General features: G+C 44.5%; 1 protein-coding gene across 1 annotated transcript in view; it reads right to left on the minus strand.

Annotated features, from left to right (window-relative positions):
* Window positions 1-23,822, minus strand: part of LOC111158677 (T-cell lymphoma invasion and metastasis 2) — a 182,594-nt gene that overhangs the window by 78,743 nt on the left and 80,029 nt on the right. Inside the window, exons 6-9 of the mRNA XM_022520876.1 lie at window positions 19,480-19,652; window positions 17,437-17,661; window positions 6,344-6,529; window positions 5,521-5,667 (exon numbers count right to left, since the gene is read on the minus strand). Coding sequence (XP_022376584.1) covers window positions 5,521-5,667; window positions 6,344-6,529; window positions 17,437-17,661; window positions 19,480-19,652 — 731 coding nt within the window. The remainder of the gene's footprint in view (window positions 1-5,520; window positions 5,668-6,343; window positions 6,530-17,436; window positions 17,662-19,479; window positions 19,653-23,822) is intronic.

The raw sequence follows: 23,822 nt of genomic DNA on the forward strand, positions 1-23,822 counted from the left end.
TCCCAACGCTCAGGAATGGCTGCCTTTCTGTATCACAAATGGACGTCATACACTGGTTATAAGGAGAAGATGGTCTGTGCAAATTATCAGTATACTCCAACAATGATCAGCAGAGGAAAACTAGTAAAATATGATTCAACCAGCAACAGGCAGAATTTTAAGTCCCAGAGATACAAAAAACAAACACCCTTCATTTCACCTGCAGTTCAATTTAAACCTAGTTTTCTGAGTTCTGCAGTCCAAAAATGACAAACACACAATTAAAGAAGCCCTACGTGTCAAAAGAATGTATTCAGTGTCCCTATATCAGCGACAATTCTTAGTTAAAATAGGAATAAATGTTTAAGTGTATATGCTTTAAAAAAACAGATGCAATATTTTCATCTCACTGACTATAGTGCCGCTGGGACTTGTCAATTAAATCACAAGAAGATCACTTGGTAATTTGAGCACAATTTAAATAAGCACTAAGCTTAATTCTGACCATCAACAGCTTTTTCAGCAAAATTTCTCTCCAAAGCCTGATGTAACTTCAGTTAAAAGAAAAAAAAAAATGCTTTTGTGAAAGAATTTCCTAACATTCAAAGTAAGAATTTTAAATTATTTAGCAACAGAAGAGATACAACCTTCGCAGTTTTTTATTGCACAACAAACATGACTTTTCAACGACTATTAAAGGACTGCATCTAATATAGACAACAGGCAGATGTAGTAAGTGATACTCTATCCTTAGTGAGCTACTGACTGAGAATACATAACCACAAAATATAAACTATACAGAGCAAGGGTCCCAATTACAAGACTGCTGGGGCGACACAACGTGGTTGCATCACTGAGGGTAAGAGGAAGCAGACCAAAGAAGAGGACGTGTTCCCGCTTTTCTGTAGTTCCCCTTATGTCACTTTGCTTTCCTGAAAGATCTGTGTTTGTGCCTGTTATAGCTAAGGGAAAAAAATCCGCAGAAGATTTTCACTTTGATGAAATCAGGTGAAAAGCAAACACATATTCAGCGTCTGTTTTGCATCAGCAAGCCCTTGTAGGGACAGCACGCACACCCCAGCAGCAAGAGGGCACGGCCAAGGTCCTTCCCTGGGGCTACACCTACATGTGAGATCCAGCCACCGAGCTCGGAACTGGGTCCCTGAGCATCTGAGCTTTACACCTCGACTTATTCTGTGTATCCTTTCGTGAGATGTGCCCTAAGGTATCAGAAAAACCCAAGAGGTTATTTTTTGGATCTGGGAATGCTCAAAATTTTTCCAGATAAATTAATGGTATTTGCCACTTTGGCTTATGAAAGGTTTCACAGGAATGCCCTACTTCCGATTCATGGGGAAACCTGTAATCGTGATACAATTTTTTTAATCAAGTTTTTTTAAAAAGATGGTAATTTGATCTGGATTTTCAAATAGGCTCCACATATGTGTAGAAATAAAGGGGCAGGGGACTGAAATTATTATATTCACTTATAAGTCTGACAGTTTGCTGGTATGATTTATAAATAGGAAGGTTTGAGAGGCTTCTGGGTGGCTCAGTCGGTCAAGCATCTGACTCTCAATTTCAGCTCAGGTCATGACCTCAGGGTTGTGAGACTGAGCCCCACATGGGGTTCTCAGTGGGAGAGGGGTGAGTGTCTACTTGAGATTCCCTCTTTCCCTCTACCCTCCCCTGCCCCTGCTCACATTCTAAATAAATAAATAAAATCTTTTTAAAAAAAAAAAAAAAAAAGAAAGTTTGGATTTGGCTTCCTCATGGCCCCATGGCTGGTCTGATCTAAGAGGAGGAAAACACCAAGAAAGAGAGCAGCAACATAGCTACATGGCCCCTGGCATAAGCCAGTCTGTCTCATACCCAAGCTCCTGTAGCCCCTGACCTCTGAGAAGGGAAGGTGAAAGGGAATGGGGTTTTGAGTGGAGATTTTCTACCCCACCTCAGGACACCATAGGCAGAGCAGCCCACTAGGAGCAGTGTCGACAACAACACAGCATACTGGACAGCTCTGGGGCCCACAGTCCAGGCCAAGCTCACAGGAAAGTAGAAGAGGTAGCCGTCTGTGTTGTATAATTTTAGGATCACCAGAAATTACCTCCCTTACCCTTCCTTCAGGACCCGTCAACAACGTAATACTCAACCGTTCCCTCAGTGTTTTCCAACTAAATTGTCAAGTGGCCAAATTATCCCAATTAATTAAATAATACTGCCTACTTTTGCAAAAGCTTATTAAATTTGTCCAGGCCTATTAAAAATCAGGTTTCAACTTCTACAAATAGTTGAGAGGTTTACTGGACATAAAACTCAAGACAAAATGATTTGGGGAAGACAGAGAAATCGCTCAGTAACATGAAACACAGCTGGAGGGGAAGGTGCGGGTTTGAAAAAGAACCCCAAAGGAAAAGCATAACTTCATCCCTACTCCCATAATTCCATTCAGAAATGGTTCTGAGTCGTTTAGTCAGAAACTTCTGGAGTCTAGACAAGGACCCTGTGCTCCGCTCCACTGAGGGCACTTGGTGATGCAAAGGCTACTGACTCACAACCTTGGAGGGACTGTCTGTGAAGATCTCCAACCACCCTAAGAGGAACATGCAATTTTCGATTCACCAAACTCTCAAAGGAGGGTAAGTATTGCTGAGCAACAGGGGAAGTATAAACAAAAATTGCTCTTTTGATCTTAGACTAGCCATGCCACTTTTAAGACAGGGTTACCATGAATTTAGGTATCTTCAAAACTGCTTGGCATTCTGAGAATATCTCTTATTTGCCGACTAGGGATCATATGAATCCTCAATGCGGAAAAGCTGACAGCCTTCCCTTTGAGATCAGGAACACAACAAGGATGTCTACTCTTCACCACTGTTGTTCAACATAGTACTAGAAATCCTAGCAACAGCAATCAGACAACAAAGAGAAATAAAAGGTATTCAAATTGGCAAAGAAGTCAAACTCTCTCTCTTCGCAGATGACATTATACTTTATACGGAAAACTCAAAAGACTCCACCCCCAAACTACTAGAACTTATACAGCAATTCAGTAATGTGGCAGGATACAAAATCAATGCACAGAAATCAGTTGCTTTCTTACACATGAACAATGAACTCTAAATTTATTTTCAACAGATTCATGTAAAGATTGTGAACCAGCACTGCCCGATTAGTGTTTGCGTCATCAGTGTAAAACAAGATGGCTGCCCCCCACAGCAACGTTCCCTTCACTGGAGTTAATTGGGAGTTTTAAGAAAGCTAAGTTCCAGAAAATGCCTATCTGCCGCTTAAATCAAACACCTGATGGACAGGAGTGGTGGAAAAGGCTAATGAAACGGCTCTGCAATGTTCATGGCAGCTACCCTTTTTCAGTATTTAAATATTTATGTTCCATAACCTTTTATAGGATCTTCATATCATAATTTACACCAATTACTCCTCTATTGCATTTAAAGTTTTAACTTTGAAGGAAAAGTTGGTTTTTTTACTTCCCTTATGATTACAAATTTTACTTTTCTATAATGTTGTTTATTATTCCAGCAACCCTAGATCTTTTTGATACTGTTTTTAACCAAGAAGTACACATTTCTCAAGATGTAAAACAACTCAAAGTTGGGTTTGTCACTCTTTTCTGAATGTGCACAGAACAAGAGAACAGAAATTGGGAAGAAATATATCTAACCATTAACAGCAGTTGTGTTTGGGTAGAGGGACAAGGAATAATTTCCTTTTTCTAATTTTTATCTTCTAGATTTTGTACTGAAGTTATAAACACTAAAGATCTGGCCCTTTAAACATTTATGGGTACCTACCACCTCTACTTCATTGAGTTACATAAATACAAACACTAATTAGTTTCCTATCTTTTTAAAACAAAAATGTTCATCAAAATGCTTTGGCTTCTCAAGAAAGCTTACGTTAAGAACATTTACCACATCGGATGGGATAAAGAACATATTAGGCTCAGATATTGTTTGAATGTCAACATCTAAGAAAAAGAAGCAAGTTATCAAGTTATTTATCATTATTAAGACAGGATTGACTGTCTTGATTAAAACAAAATTTGTCTCAAATACATTCATAGAAGTTCAATTCAAAAATATAAGCCTAGCATTAGCCAATGGTATATAGGTGACTACCATCTATAATGAAGAAATATTTTCCCACTTACAACGAACACATGATTACTTTACAATTAAACTACAAGTAAAACCACAATTTTTAGATATGATATTCCTTTCCACTGTATAGGAATATATAAAAATTTTGCAGGAATATGGAAAACAGAGGCCATGGAAAAGAGGGTTCATGTGTTTTTGTCCACCACTCCTCCCTTATGATGCTAGGGCTATAAACAGGTCAAAAGAGTGGCTTCTATCTGTGATTCACACAATTCCCAAAACTAGGACATACAAGCAAATAAATATCCATATAAAATCAGAAAATCAAGTTCCAGATGTGACCCTCTAACACTGGAAGCCTATTCAGAACAACATGTTAAAAGTACAACCAGGAATTTCTTCAGACTTCTTCATATTTTTCCTTCCCATTTAAAGGATCAGATTAACACATAAAGAATTCATCTTTTCAACAGCCTTTGGAAAAACAATAATCCTAAAACATATCAGTCTGCAACATAAAATTCATTATCATCTACTAATGTCATTAGGAAATACTTCAGATAGAAGTATTCAAAATGTTCTGAAGACAATTCACTATACATGAGCCCCATTTCAGCAATGAGTGCTCAGATTATTTTTAAAATATTAAAACAGGGGCACCTGGGTGGCTCTGTCGGTTAAGCATCTGCCTTTGGCTCAGATCATGATCCTGGTCCTGGGATCCAGCTCTGCATGGGGAAATCCCTGCTCAGCGGGGAGTCTGCCTCTCCCTCTCCCTCTGCCCTTCCCTCTGCTCCTGTTCGCACGCTCTCTCTCTCTCAATTAAATAAAATCTCTTTAAAATTACTTACTTAAAATAAAATAAAATATTAAAACAGGTGTCCTTCCTCAAGGACAATCAGCAGCTATAACAGCCCAGTATAGCAGAGCCCTGGGTCCAGGGAGGTCGAAGCCAGGCCCCGCCCCACGGGGAACAAGGGTGAGGAAGGGACTTCACCTCACCATGTCTCAGGCTTCTCATCTCTAAAATCTGATGACAAAATGCCTCCTGTGTGTCATAAAGTTTAAGTGAGAAAAGTGTCCAGCACTATCAATAGAATTTGGTTGCCGTTATTCTATTATTAATTTTACATGTTTATTTTAATGTCAAATCTTAGGGGAAAAACTTCTAAAGGCAATGATTCTGTGTTTGTGTGCCCGGAGCTGCAGCTGTGAGCAAGGTGTGAATGCATTTTCGGAAGTGCCATCTGGAGGTTGGGCAACTTGTGTGTTCCCCTTTGGAAAAAACCCATGCCAAGACTGCATTCCTTTGATTCAACTTCTATCTCATTCTTAACGGTTGCTGAACATTTGTGATCTGCTGACTGTCCAGGATTTCCCAGTAAATCTGCTGTCCCTCCTATCCTGAGGAACTTGCCTGAGTTATAGAAGGTCTTTTCTCCTTCCCTTTTCTCGCCAGTGTGTCCAGCCCTTTTAATGAAGAAAATATACCCTTCTTGTTTCTTCCTCGCTGGGTCAGTGAGAGTGTTCTTTTCCGGAGGGCGGAGTCATCTCTAGAACATACCTAATTAAAAACACAGGTTTAAACATCTTAAAGCATATTACCCGGGTGACAGAATTCATTGTTGCCTGAACAGAAGTAAGCCCTGCTTTCTGTAATCATCACTTCTGCCCAAAAGCTACGGCGTGTCTGACATACCAGACACGCATGCAACGTATGGCTACCTCTTATCTGGATAACGCCAGCCGAGTTTCAATGTTCTGATCTGTCCAGGGTGAGCAGTGGGGTCGGCAAAATGACCCGCATACCCCCCAGGCTGGAGCTCGTGCTCGCCACAGAAGCCAACCACCCGGGAGCCGCTGTGGAAAACCCAGCAGGGCTCTGTGTAATATGGACAAAACCCCCTTCGCTCAGCCTTTCCATTCTTCATACCCTCGTTGCCTCTCTTCAGGGATTCCACCCTCCTGATGGAAGGAAGCGAAACGGACAGAACGGCAGACGCAGAGGTGAATATTTCATAACTGTCTACAAATCGCTGGGTACCTAGAAGTGGCAGCAGAGAACTAGAGAGTCCCGGAGCAGGGCTGCCTCCCACCCTCCGTCCCCGCAGTGTCCCGCCCCGGGGACTCCCTGGGCAGTACTGGGCTAAGTCACAGGGCCCCTGACAGGCGGTCCACTGGGAAAAGGGGAGCATCTGCAATCCTCCCTGAACGCCACACAGCCTTTCCCAGGAACTTACCAGAGCATGGAAAGAAGAAACCGACAAGATGCCCAGCCTGCCGAGGGCCAGCTTGGAGGGGCGGCTGGCGGCAGCCAGGAGGCTCTTGGGGTTTGGCAGCTCCCCGCCTTGTAGGCTGGCCAGATAGCAACGCATCCTAAACAGATCCATGTGAAACTTCTCCAGGTTCTGCTCCCACTGCTGGATCTGTTTAAGAACAAACAGGGGTGATTGAAATGAAAATGAGAAGGTTTCATGAGTCCAACTGAAAATACGGTCCCTTTCACAAACTTCACGGAACAGTTTGTTTCAGCCAATGCTGCATGGTGGAAATGAACCTTCCCCGCTCACCCCCTCTCAAGCCCTCCTGCCCAGACACAGTGGGTCAGACAGCACCAGACTTCATCAGGATGGCCCAAAACAGAACAAAGCCGGTGGTCCCAATCCAAACCCAGGCCACACCACCATGACCTCTGGAGAACTCCAGCACGCTAAGCCGTGCCAACCGAAGGCAGGACACACAACTGTAAGTAGTTGTCTCACTTTGCTGAATTTCCCTACACACTGCCAGCCTCTGCTCTTACACCAGATTAACTCAACTGCACACAGACAGATGCTGGATGACGGACACGCTGTCTTTTACGTGAATGCTGCGCATTCTGAGTAAATGACTCAATAAGAAGCAAATGGACTTCAGGGGTAAAGGCAAAGAGAGCTTCTACTCCAATTTTAAGTATATTAGAGAATAATCACCGTCTCTACATCTGAATGAAATTAAAACGCATTTTCACACCAATGAAATGTCAGCGAGCTTTTTCTTCAAAATGGAAGTTATCAATTGGTAAAGAAAGATGGTCAACTTCTGAGGGCCACTTTCCCTCCTGCCAAGGATCAAAACATATTTACCTTTATTTAAAGAGAAACCAGAAGGTGAAAAAGACTCTAGTAACTTGCCAACACAGGGACTCAACGGCAGAGCGGAAAGCTGCCTTCTCAAGGGCGTTCAGAGCTTCTCCACATTCAGGAGAGGGTCTGCAGTGAAGGCTTGTCATAAGGGTGCACGTGTCACTTCACCTGCACCAGCTACATCGCTGCTTTGGCCAGGGTTAGCCTCCAGGCAGGTTCTAACTCTTCACAGCAAACCTTCTAGGTCAATCGTTAATTCCGGATAAATGGTATTTTGAAGGGTCTCCAACATTTAACACTCTGGTCCCTTCAGTCTCTCCCGAAAGAAAAGCAACACAAACTCCGGCTACTCTCACTCACACAGCCCCCACTCCAAGTCCTCCGGATCAAGTTCGTCAGAAGGTCACCGTGCACCTTCTCTACATGGAAGAAATACAATGGCTACCAGATCTAAAATGATCTGTTGATTCATCAAGGTCTGTCAGCAAAGCTACAAAGTCCCAGATTCTCAAACTCCATAGCAAATTTAACCTTGTGTAAGCTTCTGTACATGCAGGTTAGCGACGTGATAGCCACCTGGTGTCGGCCTTTCATGAATACTAGAAGGACCTGTTGGCTTTTCTCAATGAACATGCCCAGTCCAGATATGTGAAGAATCTATCCAGTAAGTAGGACATCTAGGAAACCACCTCCAGCAATTCTGGTTCATAGCCTTAGTGAGGACACAGCTCTGGACTAAGAAGCCAGTCCAAACTCTCTCTTCTTCATCTTGCCACATTAGAGAATTCTAGATTCTAAAAGTAACAAATGGTTATTACACAACCATAAACTGACACCTACCAGAAGCTGTAAGCCACGGGAAAAACTATACCCCACTTCTGCCTCTCAAATACCTTCTCTAGCTGATTTCCTGAAAAATCTACAATTACAGACACCTTCTTTTGTCTTCTAATATGTACATGTTTCCAGATTGGGCAGTGTATTAAAGCGTATCCCTCCTTTCTCCCTTCATGTGAAAACATTTACAAGATAATTTCTAGGGACTGTGCTGGGGATGGAAGCATCAGAGGACAGAAAACCCATCAGGCGTTAGATAACATGAAAGAAAGAAGCCCACGCCATCCATGGCGGAGTAAAAAGACAAAAAACGTGAAACAAAATCTGGGTCTATGCCAATCACGAGAGACCAAGGAAGATGACACACTTATATTTTCGGGGAATTCTGCAGTTTACAAAGCATTTGTAAAGGCATCACCTAATGTATTTATGTGACTACACATCAAAACATCACTGGAAAGTGACGACCATTCCCCACCAACAATATACAGGCAGTCTTAAAATCTTGCCATTAACACTGTGATCATCTTCAGCATGGCTGGACATCTCCACCCAAATGCTGGGACAAAATGCAGGTAAATCCATGAGAAGGAAACAGATTCAAATGCTCACGTCATTTGGAAGGAAGAAGAGCTTAGGGGACCCAGAGAACCTAAAGCAGACCTTACAGAGATGAAGAAGTTCATTAACATATGGGATTATGTTTCAAGAGAACTGGTGTCTCAATCAATATTGTACATGGCAGAGGTCATTTTAAAATTAAATTTCATGAAAAACACAAACCAGAAGGGACTTTATGACTTCTCCATTTCAACAATGTTTCCTATGTTCATCCTGACCCAGCATTTGTGATGGTTACTCCTACAGGCGTCAACATGACTGGCCCACTGGGTGTCAGAGTTGTGGTCAAACATTACTCTGGGTGTTTCTATGAGGGTGTTTTTGGATGAATAACATTTAGATGGGTAGGCTGAGTAAAGCAGATGACCCTCCCCAGTGTGGGCGGGCCTCTTCAACCAGCTGAAGGCGTGAATATAGACCAGAAAGGCTGACACTTCCCCAAGGAAAAGAGAATTCCTCCTGCTTAGTGGCCTTCCATCTGGGATACTGGCTTTTTTTTTTTTTTTTCTGACTTTGGACTTGGAACTGAAACATCAGCCCACCCTGGGCCCAGAGTCTGCCAGTCTTGGAATGGGAAGGGTACCATTCTTTTTTTTTTTTTTTTTTGAAGATTTTATTTATTTATTTGACAGACAGAGATCACAAGTGGGCAGAGGCAGGCAGAGAGAGAGGGGGAAGCAGGCTCCCCTCTGAGCAGAGAGCCCGATGCGGAACTCGATCCCAGGACCCTGGGATCATGACCTGAGCCAAAGGCAGAGGCTTTAACCCACTGAGCCATCCAGGCGCCCCAAGGGTACCATTCTTAAGTCTTGCTGACTCTGCAGCTCTCGGGACCTATGTGTCTCCACAGTCGTGTGACTGTGTTCGTTATAATAAATCTCTTTATGCATATTCTCTCATAGATCCCGTTGGTTCTGTTTCTCTGGAGAACACTGACAGACCCAGCCTTCACCTCCACAGATTTCTACAGCAGAGCCCATCATCATCAGCCACACAGCTATTCTATTTTTAAAGACGATTTCTCCCCTTTTGAAGGCCATGGTTCTTTTAGAGAAGATCCGCCATTAAGGGTAAATCAACATTTGTGGTTGGGTAAGAAACAACGAAGTATCCAATTTTTCTTTCGACAGACTCACTGAAGTTGAGAGAAGGACCGTGGAGAACACTGGGTGAGAGTGTGGTGAAGACATGGATTCAGATGCTTGGGTTACTTGAAGGGAAGGGGGGAAGTAAAAAGGCAGATTCACAAGCTCAGAAAGACTCGTGACATGGAGAAAGTCTGTGACCATACGCAGTGAGCTTGTGGGCAACGGCATTACCACATCTTTGTTTCTCAGCAGAGGAAACGGAGCCCCCAGAGTGGGAATGACTCGCCCTTCCAGAGTAGCAAAGGCCCCGAGCAGACCCTGAGGGGAGCAGCATGGGGGAATCAGCTTCTATCAAGCACTCACAATGCAGCCCCTGAATCGCAGGCCGCCTCGCTCATAAAGCAGGTGACTGTGCACTTCTGAGACCTACCGCAGCAACTCTCATGCACATTTTCATCTAACTGCCACCTCTATTTCTCCCCACAAATCCCCAGGTGTTCAACATGGAAGGATGTAAGACTATCTACCCTCTCACTTGGGTGCTCTATTCCTACTGAACATTTTGTGTTTCAGCCTTCTACAACCTTGATGTGCAAAGCTCAGCCCAAGTTTTAAGCAATTTTTTTTAATTTCATTTGACAGACGGAGTATGTGTGTGCAAGCATGAGCAGGGGGTGGGGTGGACGGAGAGGGAGAAGCAGGCTCCTCAGGGAGCAGGGAGCCCGATGCCAGACTCAATCCCAGGACCCCAAGATCACGACCTGAGCTGAAGGCAGATGCTTAACCAACTGAGCCATCCAGGCGCCCCCAAATTTTAAGCATTAACCAAAAAAAAAATAAACATATTTTATAATTATCAAAATTATGAGATAAAGTAGGAGATAAAGATACATTTTTATAAATGTAATGGGAGAAACAGAAGACAGCTTTGTAGCTATTACAACTTTACGTTGGGAAATTTCCATCACTAACACAGTAACATTATCTGACATCATGTTAATCAAGGAATTTCTGGAGATTTTTTTTTATTATCAAACACTAAAATACCTAAAATCAATCCCCTTAAACCAAGACTGTTTTTCCCCTTTTTTTTCTAAATTCCTTAAATACTGATCATTGTCCCTCGACATTTATTTATTTTCTAAAATAAATACAGGACACGAAAATAAACATTCAACTTCTATGTAGACTGAGCTTTCATTTCTTCTAACGCCTTGCAAAAAACAGAAAGATGACACGAAGAGAACTCCCTCTAAGGAACTGACTTCCACTGCAAAAGAAAAAAGTACTATGAACAAAATTAAGGAGGAAAACTCCCACTTTTAAGCTCTGTCACAAACACAGTGCAAAAGTTTCCCCTCTATTGCTAATACGGCTATAGTCATCTAATGAGGTCAGAGAGGTTATGGTACACTGTAGACGTGGGGAGCGGGGAGGAGGAAGCCTAATGCTAAAAATAACAGATGAATAAGTGATACATAAAAACGATGACCAGCACGTTCCTTCCACACCCAAAACCCCTAGAAAAATATTTTTTATCATTTAGTCATTTGGTCATAGTATTTGGTCATTTGTCCCTTCCAAGATCTGTCCCAAAAGATCATCAGTTTTTCCTTTTTGGCAAATAGGGTGAAAACCTCCCATGCAGTATTTCCCAAGCACTGCAACCTACCCTTCTCAGAAGAATCCATCTAGTACACAGATTACACCGAAGTTAACGCGTGGTTAGAACAATCAACTAAGATTTAGAGAATGTGTTTCGTTTTTTCCTCTGAGATAGAATTTACATACCATAAAATTCACTCCATTTTAAAATAAATACACTTCCTATCAAATCGAGCCCAAAAATCCAAGGTATAGAAATCATTTAAAAACGGATTTTCAGGGGCGCCTGGGTGGCTCAGTGGGCTGAAGCCTCTGCCTTTGGCTCGGGTCATGATCCCAGAGTCCTGGGATCGAGCCCCACATCGGGCTCTCTGCTCAGCGGGGAGCCTGCTTCCTCCTTTCTCTCTCTCTCTCTGCCTGCCTCTCTGCCTACTTGTGATCTCTGTCAAATAAATAAACAAAAATCTTTAAAAAAAAAAAAAAAAAACGAATTTTCAGGGGGCAACTGGGTGGCGCAGTTGGTTAAGCGTGTGACTCTTGGTTTTGGCGCAAGTCGTGATCTCAAGGTCGTGAGATCGAGCCTCATGTCGGACTCCAGGCTCAGTGTGGAGTTTAAGATCCTCTCCCTCTCCCTTTGTTCCTCCTGACCGTGCTCTATCTCGCTCTAAAATAAGTAAATAAATCTTAAATTTTATAAAATCTAATTCTGGGGCACCTGGCTGGTTCAGTCAGTAGGGCAGGTGACTCTTGATCTCAAGGTTGTGAGTTTGAGCCCCATGTTGGATGTAGAGATTACTTAAAAATAAATAGACATACATATATATACATATTATATATTATACACACACACACACACATATAACACATAAAAATAAAAACTAAGTTTTATGCAAAACCATTCATCACATGACTAATCAACAAGAAAAACACAATCTGATTCATTACTGAGAGGCAATACAGCCCAGTACTTAGGAATGCACATTTGTGGTCAAATCCTAGCTCCCCCACTTGTCAGCTCTGTGACATTAGAAAAATGTATTTGGGGCGCCTGGGTGGCTCAGTGGGTTAAGCCTCTGCGTTTGGCTCAGGTCATGATCTCAGGGTCCTGGGATCAAGCCCCACATCAGGCTGTCTGCTAAGCGGGGAGCCCGCTTCCCCCTCTCTCTCTCCCTGCATCTCTGCCTACTTGTGATCTCTGTCTGTCAAATAAATAAATAAAATATTAAAAAAAAAAAAAAAGAAAGAAAGAAAATGAATTTAACTTCTCTCAGGGTCTATTCACTCATCCATCAAATGAGTGACACATACAGCTTTACCTCACGTGGCTGCCATGAAATCACACACGATCATGGCCCGAGATCGGTGCCTTGATAAATAAGCTCAGGGGCCATGAGGATGGGAATGAGGCCAGAGAGAGGATACCTTAGGTGGGGATGAAAGAGGGAAGGTCTGAGGGAAGGAAGCCCAGAGCCCCCGTTGAGCTGGGGCGGGGCCCACAGAGAGGAGACTCAGTGAGTCAGAGTAGAGAGGAGACACACGTCCACTCCCACACTATTTTGGGCAAAGCACCAGGGATACAGAAATGGAAAAGCTACAGATCCTTTAAGAGCTCAATTTTCAGACCAGGAGCAGCCTTAAACACAAGGGGATAATTAGAAAACAATGAGATGAGGGCAAGGAGAGAGACCCCAAGAATTATGGGGCATAAAAGAGGTCCCTAGGGGAGTGGGCAGGAGGAACGTCAAGGTAGGAAGAAGTAACCCCTGAACCCTTCCTCACAGGTGAGGAGGGATATAAGCCCAGTGAAGGCCTATATGGGTCTTCTCTGCCTGAGGAAAAAACCCCCGAAGAAAGGGGTGGAACCTGCAGGAAAGCTGGCCCTGCTAGATAAAGGTAGGACAGGTTATCAAGGGCTTTATCTCACAAGCAGGAGAAGCCACTTAAAGTGTTTTTAAACCCGGCAATCATAGGATCAGATCTGCTCAACAGATGCAAACACTCCAGGTTCCTATGGAAGATGCATCTGAGGAAGGGGAAAACGGACAGCCTCCGCAGTGGTCCAGGGAAGGGAGAAGACAGTCCGACTTACCCTCCATCCCTCACCCGCACTCTGTGTGCCTGAGAAATCAAACTGCCAGGCTGCGCCATGGCGTTTCACTCTGCCTTTGCTCATGCTGACTCTTGGCCCGGCATTCCCTTCTCCATTCCTTATTAACTCCTCACTTTTCAAGCAGCAATCCAGGCATCCCTCCTGTAAGAAGTCTTCCATGATTACACGGGAGGCTAAACTTCTGGTTTGTCTTCCACAACCCTCTGGAATATCATTTGCTCTAGTATCACCAAATTATGTTGCAATAATGTGCTTTACTGACTGGCAACCCGCTAGATGGAGAGCCCCAGAGGGCAAAACAGCATCTTCTTTGACTCCCCAGTGTGTGCACACTTGCCGGACCCAGAGACACACTTCATAAACATTCACGGAGCTAAATGGAATGCCCAGAACCTCCATCATCCGGCCTCATCTCCTCAGACCTCTTTCACCAACACCTCCCACTCCAATGTTTTATTCCAAAAATGGCTTCACACAGACATACACACACACACACACACACACACACACACACACACACACACACACTCCATACCGTATTTTCCTCAAGGCTTCATTCACTTTGTTCCCTCCCCCTCACCACAATTTCCAACTGCCTAGATTCCATCCATCCTCTTTACCAGGTTGAAACTTTAAGTAAATACTTAAAAGGAAGCCCACGCTTCACAAAGCCCAGAGCAGCCCCAAGCCCTCTACCCAGCCTGCTGCTCCCGCTGCATCCTCTGCCCCACCGGGGCCTCATGAACCACTGTGCGCGGGGTTGGGGGGGGTGGACGGGGACTGAACACACAGAATGCATCAGGATGCAGGGAAGCCATCTGGGCAGGGGTGGGGGGGGCCAAGACCGCCAAAGGGCAGTGAGGTTTTGTCCCTGTTTACTTGTTTTAAAATAATGAAGGGAAAGGAAAATAAAGTTCTAACTGGACTTAATTTACAGCTCTTCCTCTCTCAGGACTTCAAAAGGAATCCGACATGTGGCTGGCCGCACGGTCTGCTCCACATTGGATATGCTCAAGTGAAAAGCCGCGTCACCCTGGGACGTCTCCAAAAGGCCCTGGGACAAGCCCGTGGGACGGTCTCTTTCAAGCAGAGCACGTCACCGTGCCATGCTATGAAGCCCAGCCGTTACTGCTAGGACAGTGTCGTTTTATCTTTTTATTTGGAAAGGGGGCACACAACGATCTTCTCCACCCAAACACTACAAAGAAAATCTGTTCCAGAGACTTTACCATGCATGATGTAACGTACTCCATAAGTTCTGCTCTTACTAGGCTATAAATGACTCTATCTGAGGTTCTTGGGGTCTCTGGGGCAAAGCGCTACATAAATATTTTCTTTTATGTAAAATAAAATATAGTGACGTTGCGAGTTTTAAGTGGTAAGTGGAGAAAGCACTACTGGTCTGTTAAAGACGTTTTTAAAAGGTCGTTTAGAAAAAAACATATAGTTACGGGATATTTGAGAGATCATGTTCTTACTGGTCTTGATTTGAAAATACCCTTGCCTTTGTAGCTTCGCATAACATTCTTGAGTCAAAGATCATCTCATAAAAATAAATCTAAGCACGTGCTTTTTTATCCCCCTTTATGTTTCATACTCTCTGCGTCGGCAAGTAAAGAGCTAATAACTCACTTTACAACCATCTGGAAAATGAGCAAAGGACAGTGAGCACAGCAAATGTAATTCCGGACACCCACCGCAAAGCCCTCTGGGAAAACAAGTCTCAAAGACAACCTTAGAAACTGCCAGTACGCTGGGGAGAATATTTTCAGGTGGAATTCCTAAAATCACTTCCAGTGGTTTCGTACCAGAAATGTACCAGTGCAGTATGAGAAGGTAGCTGTGTGCATAGGGGCAAGGGGGACCCAGAGAAGGGGGTGGGGGGGCACTGAAAACTTAGTCACGTCAGGACAGTGTGCCTGAAATAACTAGTAATGATTCTGACAAAGAATGTATAACGTGCTGCGAGTCATAATTGAAAGAGCTTCTTTGGGCCATCCAACCATCAAAGACTCTTGAGTGTGAGTCCAGTTTGTGTGAAAGTAATTCCCCTCCCACAGACATCGTAAATTAATTGTTTGCCAACTATAAACTACAGTTAATGAAACTGCATTAATGGAATAAAATTATATTTAATGAAAATGCATTTTCTAAAGGTTGCTTGGACTTCCTGTGGCCATAAAAAGGAAAAGGGAAGCAAAAGAGGTGGGGGGAGATGGGGGTGGACAGGCCAGGAGCCTCTGAAAGTTGCCTGATTTCCCATTTCTCTCGCTGGATCTACACGTTTGAGATTATGTAAGGACCTACAGACTTCAAGGTGGACGTCCCTTCAGAGAAAGAAAGTATGGCTTCAGAGGTGAATTTCAGAGAGCTGGTAGAAGTTATAACCACATTTTCCCCCATATGGTCATCCCGAGACTGTTTTATTGGGGCACTCTGAACACTCTGAGACACGGCAATCCATGAGTTTCACCTCTGAGGACAGACAATCACGGCTCCTGGATTTTCGAAATTCAGGACCACTCGTGAGCTGCGGTACACGGAAAACTGAGACGACCGTTTCTCCCCCGCAAGTTTTCTGGTTTGCCAGGTAACCCTGACGTAGCATCACATCTCTCCACACCACAGAGACTGAAAGCTGAGTGATGGGGACCGGCCTCAGCACTTCACTCTTCCACGACAGGTGCAGGCAGAGGGGACCCAGGGTGAGCTCCTGGTGGCGGCACTTCCTCCACTGTGGTGCTCCTGCCAAACTCCCCAATACCTGCCACCTCCCCACCTTCTGCCTGGCAACCCTCTTCTCAGGTCCTGTTAATATAGTTGGACTGTGCTCCCAGATACTCTTTAGATAAAGGGCATATTCTCAGAACAGTTCAGTTCAGGAGTGTAGGATACGCTCATTGATGTTCTACAGAATTATGGAAATTATATACTCTGAAATAGGTTTTCCATATAAACTGTGAAACTTCGGTAGGGTCCCTCTGCACCCTGGTAGCCGCACATCCAGACCAGTGCCATCCCACCAACGAACGGCTCTCACCATGTCCACCTGTCCTCTGAGCCACTGCCTCATTAACCGTCTAAAGAGACAATGCTCACCCTGCATCTAGGAAGAGAGAGATGCGAGAACCTTCATGGCTGTGTGTCCACGGGCTTAGGGTGCATGAGCAAAGGAAAACAGATATTCAAAAGCTGCTTCTCGGGGTGCCTGGGTGGCTCAGTGGGTTAAGCCTCTGCCTTCAGCTCAGGTCATGATCCCAGGGTCCTGGGATCAAGCCCCACATTGGGCTCTCTGCTCTGCGGGGAGCCTGCTTCCTCCTCTCGCTCTGCCTGCTGCTCTGCCTACTTGTGATCTCTGTCAAATAAATAAATAAAATCTTAAAAAAAAAAAAAAAAGCTGCTTCTCCTCCTCCAAAATGCAAACAACATAGAAATGAGCTATTTAATTCTGATAATGAAAGTGGAACTAGACCAGAGAAAGCATTCTCCTTAGCACCATATCTGTTATAAACAGAAAAAATATATATATACTGGTTTTTTGGAACCCAAGGATGGAAATAGCTGTGTCACACTAAACCATACTTCCCAAAGCCACCCTCTCTGTTACAATCCTCTCTGTCTAATCTTCTAGTGGTTTTATTATATAAATTCTGGTCTGAAAGGGACAATATATGAGAAAATCAGCCAGACAAGAAGGAACTAATCAGAATTATGAAAAACGACTTGGTTGCAAATATTCCACTGGGTATATACAACAACCAAAGGTTGTAAATAAAGCCTATCACAACACCAATGTCACAAAAGTGCTGCCATTAAGTTCTTCCAACAAGAAGCCACAGAAACGATCTCCCCCAGAGGGGTAAGGAACATTGTCGCTATTTGCATTCCAACTCCGATTTTCGTGGCGAGTGACATGAGCAAGGAAAGAAAACACCAATAAGTAGTACCTGGTTTTCTATGGCTTTCCTGTTCTTTGGGTCGCTCACGATGGACAGCTGCAACTCTGCCATCTTTTTCATCTTGCTGTCCATATCTATCTTCTGAATGAGGTTTTTGGTCTGGTTCTTGAGTAGCCGAACCGTGTCCTCTTTTCCATGCTTCTTTGCAAAAAGGGATGCACAAGCTGAATGTATGGCAGTGACCCAGTTTTCAAGATCGGTCTGGCTAGAGGCCTAAACACAGGGGGAACAACATTAAAATGGTTGTCTTTAAGCACTGGGAATATACATAAGGGTTCTTCTTTCTCTGATCTTCACTTAACCTCATACACAGTGACTATACACATTTTTTCACATAAGAAAAATATTTTAAAAATAAGGTGAGTCTCAATAAAGCAGAACAAGTAAATTACTATGATTCCTAGCAGGCTGAAAACCCCTTCCGCTCCCTCGATGTCCAGAAAAACCACATACATTCAAGCTGTGGGTTGATCGTCCAGTGATCTCTGGGATCATACAATAGGACCTATTGGGAGAATTTCTTAGAACTAAGGATATTTTGCCTGAGTCACAAAATACTCATCTCATACTTGCCCCTGAGAAGTTCATGCAGATTTTTAGAATTTTTTTCAAAGATTTTATTTATTTGAGGGAGTGAGACAGAGAGAGAGAGAGAGAGAGAGAGAGCACAAGCAGGGGGAGGGGCACAGGGAGAGGGAGAAGCAGACTCCCCACTGAGCCGGGAACCCAATTCAGGGCTCCATCCCAGCACCCTGGGATCATGACCGAAGCCGAAGGTAGATGCTTAACCGACTGAGCCACCCAGGCATCCCAGTCCATGCAGATTTAATCTAATTCTCTTACCTTCCCTACAATTCAGATTAACGGCAATTCCTTACATGGCTTTAAAACGTAAGTGAGGAGAAGGAAAAATCAAACCTCAGGCCCTGGATCTTGTAAGTCAAGTTATGGACAGCAAGAAGACTAGAGGCCCAGTGAGTTCACCTGGCACTGGCAACAGGAAATCCTGTCTGTGCAGAGAATTCTAGATTCCCAAAGTCAGCAGAGAGAACACTAGGCAATTCTGCAGGGATCCTGAGAGTGTCCAGGACCAATGTCATTGAGACTCCTGAACCAAGGACCTAGGAGTCTTCCATGAACCTTTTTGGTCAGATAGAACCTGCAGCACTGGGTCTACAGGCAGCACTGGATTTAGCCTGGGAATCACGTCAGAAATATACTTCACTTCCTTCACTTCCACCCCTTTTGAGTTCATCAATAACAGCACCAATGGTTAGAATTTCTTCAGCACTTAACACATACACATTATTGATCCTTAAAGTGATCCCGTAAACTACGGTTATCCTACTGGCTAACAGATCCATAGCTCAGAGAGGTTCAGTATGTTCTCCAAGATGGCGCCCACACCCAACGGCGGCACCAGGATCTCACGCCTAAGGCTGACACCAACACCGCAGGCTTGGCATCCCACCAGGCTTGTCAATGTTGCATTTGCCAGAAAACTACTAAAAATCATAATGGGAGACAACTTGAAACTTAACATCCTGAGTCTACTTCTACAGGAAAATGAGACCTTACAGCATTTGTCCCTAAGGCTTTCCTGAAAAGCTTCTTTTTCACTTCTACTGGGATTCTAGGGAAAAATCTAAAGCTCTCCTAGCTATATTCTGTAGGCTTCACTTGAAAGCCTCCACTCAGAGAATTTCAGACCTTGCACCACGAGACCATGAGCTATGCCAGAACAAGGACGATGGTTTTTCTCTCTTCAAATCCTCGAGACCATTCCAGGGGGCACAGCTTGGAACTTGAAGAGCATTCCAAGAAATGCTTGCTGTGTGAATGACTGGATGAACATGGGCCCCATGCCACCTGACGGTAAGCAGGGGCCAGTTCTCTTAAGCCCCAACCCAAAGCCTAACTAGGCTTTTACTCTATTGCATTGGTAAACTATGCCTCTTCATTCTGTTCCTTCTCGTCCTCCTAGTACACAAGCCATCACCTCGACCCTCCGTCCAGAAAGTTCGGCAGTACCTGGAAAAGGTAGACATCTCCAAAGGAGTTGCTGAGGCAGAACACATTTTCCTTCTTGGGATGTTCTGGGACTGACTGCACTATGCTGTCTTCTGCAAACAGTGCACACCGAGGGGCGCTGCTCTGATCCATGGAATTCTTCCCATAGGTCTCATAGAACAGCAGGGTGCAACCTATGAGACAGAGAAGCAAATTACATCTCTGTCACAGTCTTGAGGATCTGGGAAGGCAGGGAGAAGGTAAGGGACACATGAAGGAAAGAAAGGAAGGAAGGAGGGAGGGAGAGTGGGAGGGAGGTTGGTGGTGGGAGGAATAGAATGAGACAACCAACCATGTAATACAAAAGGAAATTCTGGTATCCAAAGTATGCCTTGTTTTATCAGCGTAACTCAGGTGAAAAGGAGAGGTTTTTGTAAACATATCATAGTAATAACAATACCAAGCATTTATTGTTTCTTACTCTGTCAGAAACTCTTCTAAGCTCTTCAATGGCTCATTTAGACCCCACAGCAGCCCCAGAAGGCAGGTGTGGTTATTAACCCCATTTTACAAATGAGAAACCCGAGGGCTTATACCACTGTGCAGGTCCCACAGCTGGACTGTGGCAGAGCAGGGAACTGAACCCAGGCGCTGGTCCCAGAGCCCTCCTTCTCCACCATAGCCCTGCATTATTTAAGAAATCAATGCAGAGAGAACACCCATGTTCATTAAATGAGGGAGCTTCTACACTTACAACTGGTGGTAACAAGAAAAGGAGTTTACCTGCAGAACTTTGCCATTTATAAGAAAGTCCCCGGTTAATTCTCCAAATGCCACATAAAATAATTTAATATTACTGTATTTTTTTATCGCACAATAAGAGGAAATAACACCACCGATTTTACTGTTTAGATGAAGAGGGGAAAATGAAACTAAATATCCCTTGATTTTAAACTATGACACAAAAATGCTTGCAAATACCTGTAAATTAAAGAATTATTGTAGGTAGAAGTTATAAAGGATCTACTTTGATAATTAGGAGTGCCTTATAATTATTAGATGCAGTTTTTAAGCAAATTCTAAAATGCTCACAAGTACATTCTCTTATTGAAAAACCTTCATCTGATAAACACTTCTGAGCACTTCTCGTGTGCTGAGCCCTGGCATCCAAATACGGCGGATAAGGTCACCATCCCCCTGCTTTGCACAGCCTCTCCTGCTGACGTGAAGAAGCACCAGCTGCTCTCAGCCACACAGCCAATGAATGAGGTCCGGTGCATGACTGCCCCTCTGAGTTAGAAGTCCTCACTCATAAAAGTCTAAATGTTAAAAAAACAAAACAAAACAAAAACCCATTTCATGCTAGCCAGTGTCACCTCCTCCTTCGAAAACCCATCTTAGTCTGGACACATAAGCTCAGAACATGGAACCCAGTGCAGCACAGAAGCCAGAAGAACAAGATGCTGGCCGGTAGCTCTGCCCTCAGAAAGAGCATCGTGACACTTTCCCCCTCCGTGGTGCTTAACGATCTCAAGAAGCTCTAGCAACCTTTCTTCCTGCAAACAAAAGGCACCCACACTAAGGCTAAGAGATGCTTCCAGAAGAAGGGAAACCAGCAGGCTGGTCTCCGGCCAGGGCTGTTCCTGCAGGGTTGAGCCAGTCTTTTTCCAGCCACTGATGCACATAGAAACAATGTCCCCAAATCTTTCCATTAGGAAAGGCCTGTCTGACTGCTGCTGTGTATGCAACCTGCCATGACCTGGGGACCCAAGGGCCAGGATCAAGGTGACAGACCCACGCCAGTTCTGCCCAGTTCAAATTCTTTCCGATCGGTGAACACTCACTTCCCAGCTTCCCCACCATTGTACGCCCAGTTGCTGTGGTTTGAGTCATGACATCTAGAGGAAATGAACACAACCTTGGGCGGATGCCAACATGCCGCCAACTCGAACGCCCCATCAACCGCGGCAGGGTGAAACCAAAACAGGACATGTCATGTTAGACCCAGGCCAGGAGGTAAAACCGTATGCACAATTTCTTTGCTATTGAACTTAAAGAACAGGAAATCAGTGGTAAATCTATTACATCAAAGTTAATCTCATCTGTATCTCCCATGCTGGGGCGATAAGGCTGAGGGAAAGCGGGGCACCCCTGTCTGCGGCATCTCCCGTCCCCGTGGCCCCCACCCAGGGCTGCGGCCAGCAGCCCTGCCCGGTCCCTGCCAGGAGCTGGGGTTGGCCTGGAGGGCTGCCAGCAGGGGTTCTTCTCGCCACTGTAGCAGAAAGAGAAAACAGACCAGAACAGCAGCAGAAGTACGAGAATAGATAAGGTGCCAGTAGAAGTATCACCAGTGGAAAAAGGGAGTTCATCTCATCTTCCCTGAAACCCACCTTTTCTCGACACCCTCTCAAGCCACACTCATCACACCACCCCCTCATGCATGACAGTACCACCGCGATCCCCGAATTACGGCAGGAACCCCTCTCCTGACTCACTGGAAGACATATGGAAAGCAGCATTACCTTTGTTAAAAATGTTATGACATCCTCCAAGCCCTAGAAAACATTTATGCCCTTAGCACACTCGACACATGACACAGTTATACAACTAGTGCTTGTAGCTGCTCTCCCCAGAACACCATAAATACGTCAAGAATTTGTAATTCTGCTTAAATGTACACGCTTGTGTATATACATGTATATACACGTGTGTGTGTGTGTGTGTGTGTGTGTGTATGTGTAACTAAGATTAAACCAAACAGTTAAGTTCAAACATTACAACTTGGATTCCAAGCCAAGAAAGTTCAACTCAGCCTAGTGAATTCCCAGAGGAAAGAGGTATAGAAAGCCACATGGAAAAGGTTATGCTGGAAAAAAACATCTTTATCGCATAACTTTCCTTGGCTGCAAAGGGAAGGAAGGAATGTGTGCTTGATAACATTCACACTTACAAAGCACCCTTTCTCCATGGGTCTTAAAGGGTTTTATGGGCAAGCACCAAGGCATCGGAGTGCAGGCAAGAGCGCAGAGCCTGAGCAGTCAGACGACTCACGGCCGTCCCTGCCACGGGGGTCAGTAGCAGGAGCCCCCGCGGTAGCCCCCAGGATGCGAAACCCTGGAGGTGGGCTCTTCTAGCTCTAAGAGAAACCTGCCTAAATCTCCTCCCCCAGGAAGCCCCCCACGATATGGCTCTGCACGAATGTCTTCAGAAGCAGGGAGATCAGGAAGAACGCCTCCTTCCACTTGCTCATGGCTCTGGTCACTGCTGTACTTCTAATTCAGAATCAGCTTGCCATCCTAACCCCTGGGGAACCAGAATAAATTCAGCGCCCCTTCCACAAGACTGCTGCTCACTGCCCACCCCACTCCTGGTCTTCTTCAAGCTAAGTGTTCCTAAATGTATACCATATAGCATGGCTCTAACCCCCCTGCTGTCACTCTGCTGTTAACCCCTGCTGGGGTTAGGTCATGGACATACAAACACACACCATCACCAGCCTCCACCACCACTGGAGTGGGAGTTGGCAGGGGGTGGGGGGGGGGAGCGGTTCAGAGCCATTAAAACAGGCAGGGAATGACTTCCCAAAGCATTCATTTAAACAAACAAATTTCACATTAAAAAAATAAATACAATAAATAAATACAATTTTTAAAAAAGCAAAACAGATACACATCTCATACGGAGTCAAGTGCATCTCTTTCAAACAATATGCTGGAAGGAGGCAGCTTCAGACTGTGATTCATAATCAATCCCAGATGCTCGCTCTCCTGAGAAGACATTTTCCCTCCCCTCTCCAATCAGGGATACTTCAGGTCGAACCTATTCAAGAATCCCCATCTTGCTTACTAACAGGGCTCCTGCACTATCGTGCCCCCAAGGATAAGAATGGCTGGCTCCACCCAGGGCAGAGGGAGGAGAAACCGCTGTGACTATAGAACCCGGAACAGGTTCAAGAAGGTAGCCGAAAATCACATTCACTCTTTTAAATCATATTTACTTTTATCTTGACTCCATCACATTGGAAACTCATTCAAGGAATGACCTACAGGGGCACCTGGGTGTCTCAGTGGGTTAAGCCTCTGCCTTTGGCTCAGGCCACGATCCCAGGGTCCTGGGATCAAGCCCTGCATTGGGCTCCCTGCTCAGCGGGGAGCCTGCTTTCCCCTCTCTGCCTGCCTCTGTGCCTACCTGTGATCTCTCTGTCAAATAAATAAAATCTTTTAAAAAATAAAGAAAAGAAAAAAGAAATGGCCTACAGCTCAACCCCCACCCCCCAAATCTCCTTGTAATGCTCAGCAGCCACAGCTCCCTATCCTGTACTTGGATGGTTATTTGATTATTAAACCTGAGAACATAACATATCC

This window comes from Enhydra lutris, unplaced genomic scaffold (genome assembly GCF_002288905.1).
Source record: "Enhydra lutris kenyoni isolate GAN:26980312 unplaced genomic scaffold, ASM228890v2 scaffoldscaffold62, whole genome shotgun sequence".
Classification (NCBI taxonomy): Eukaryota; Metazoa; Chordata; class Mammalia; order Carnivora; family Mustelidae; genus Enhydra; species Enhydra lutris.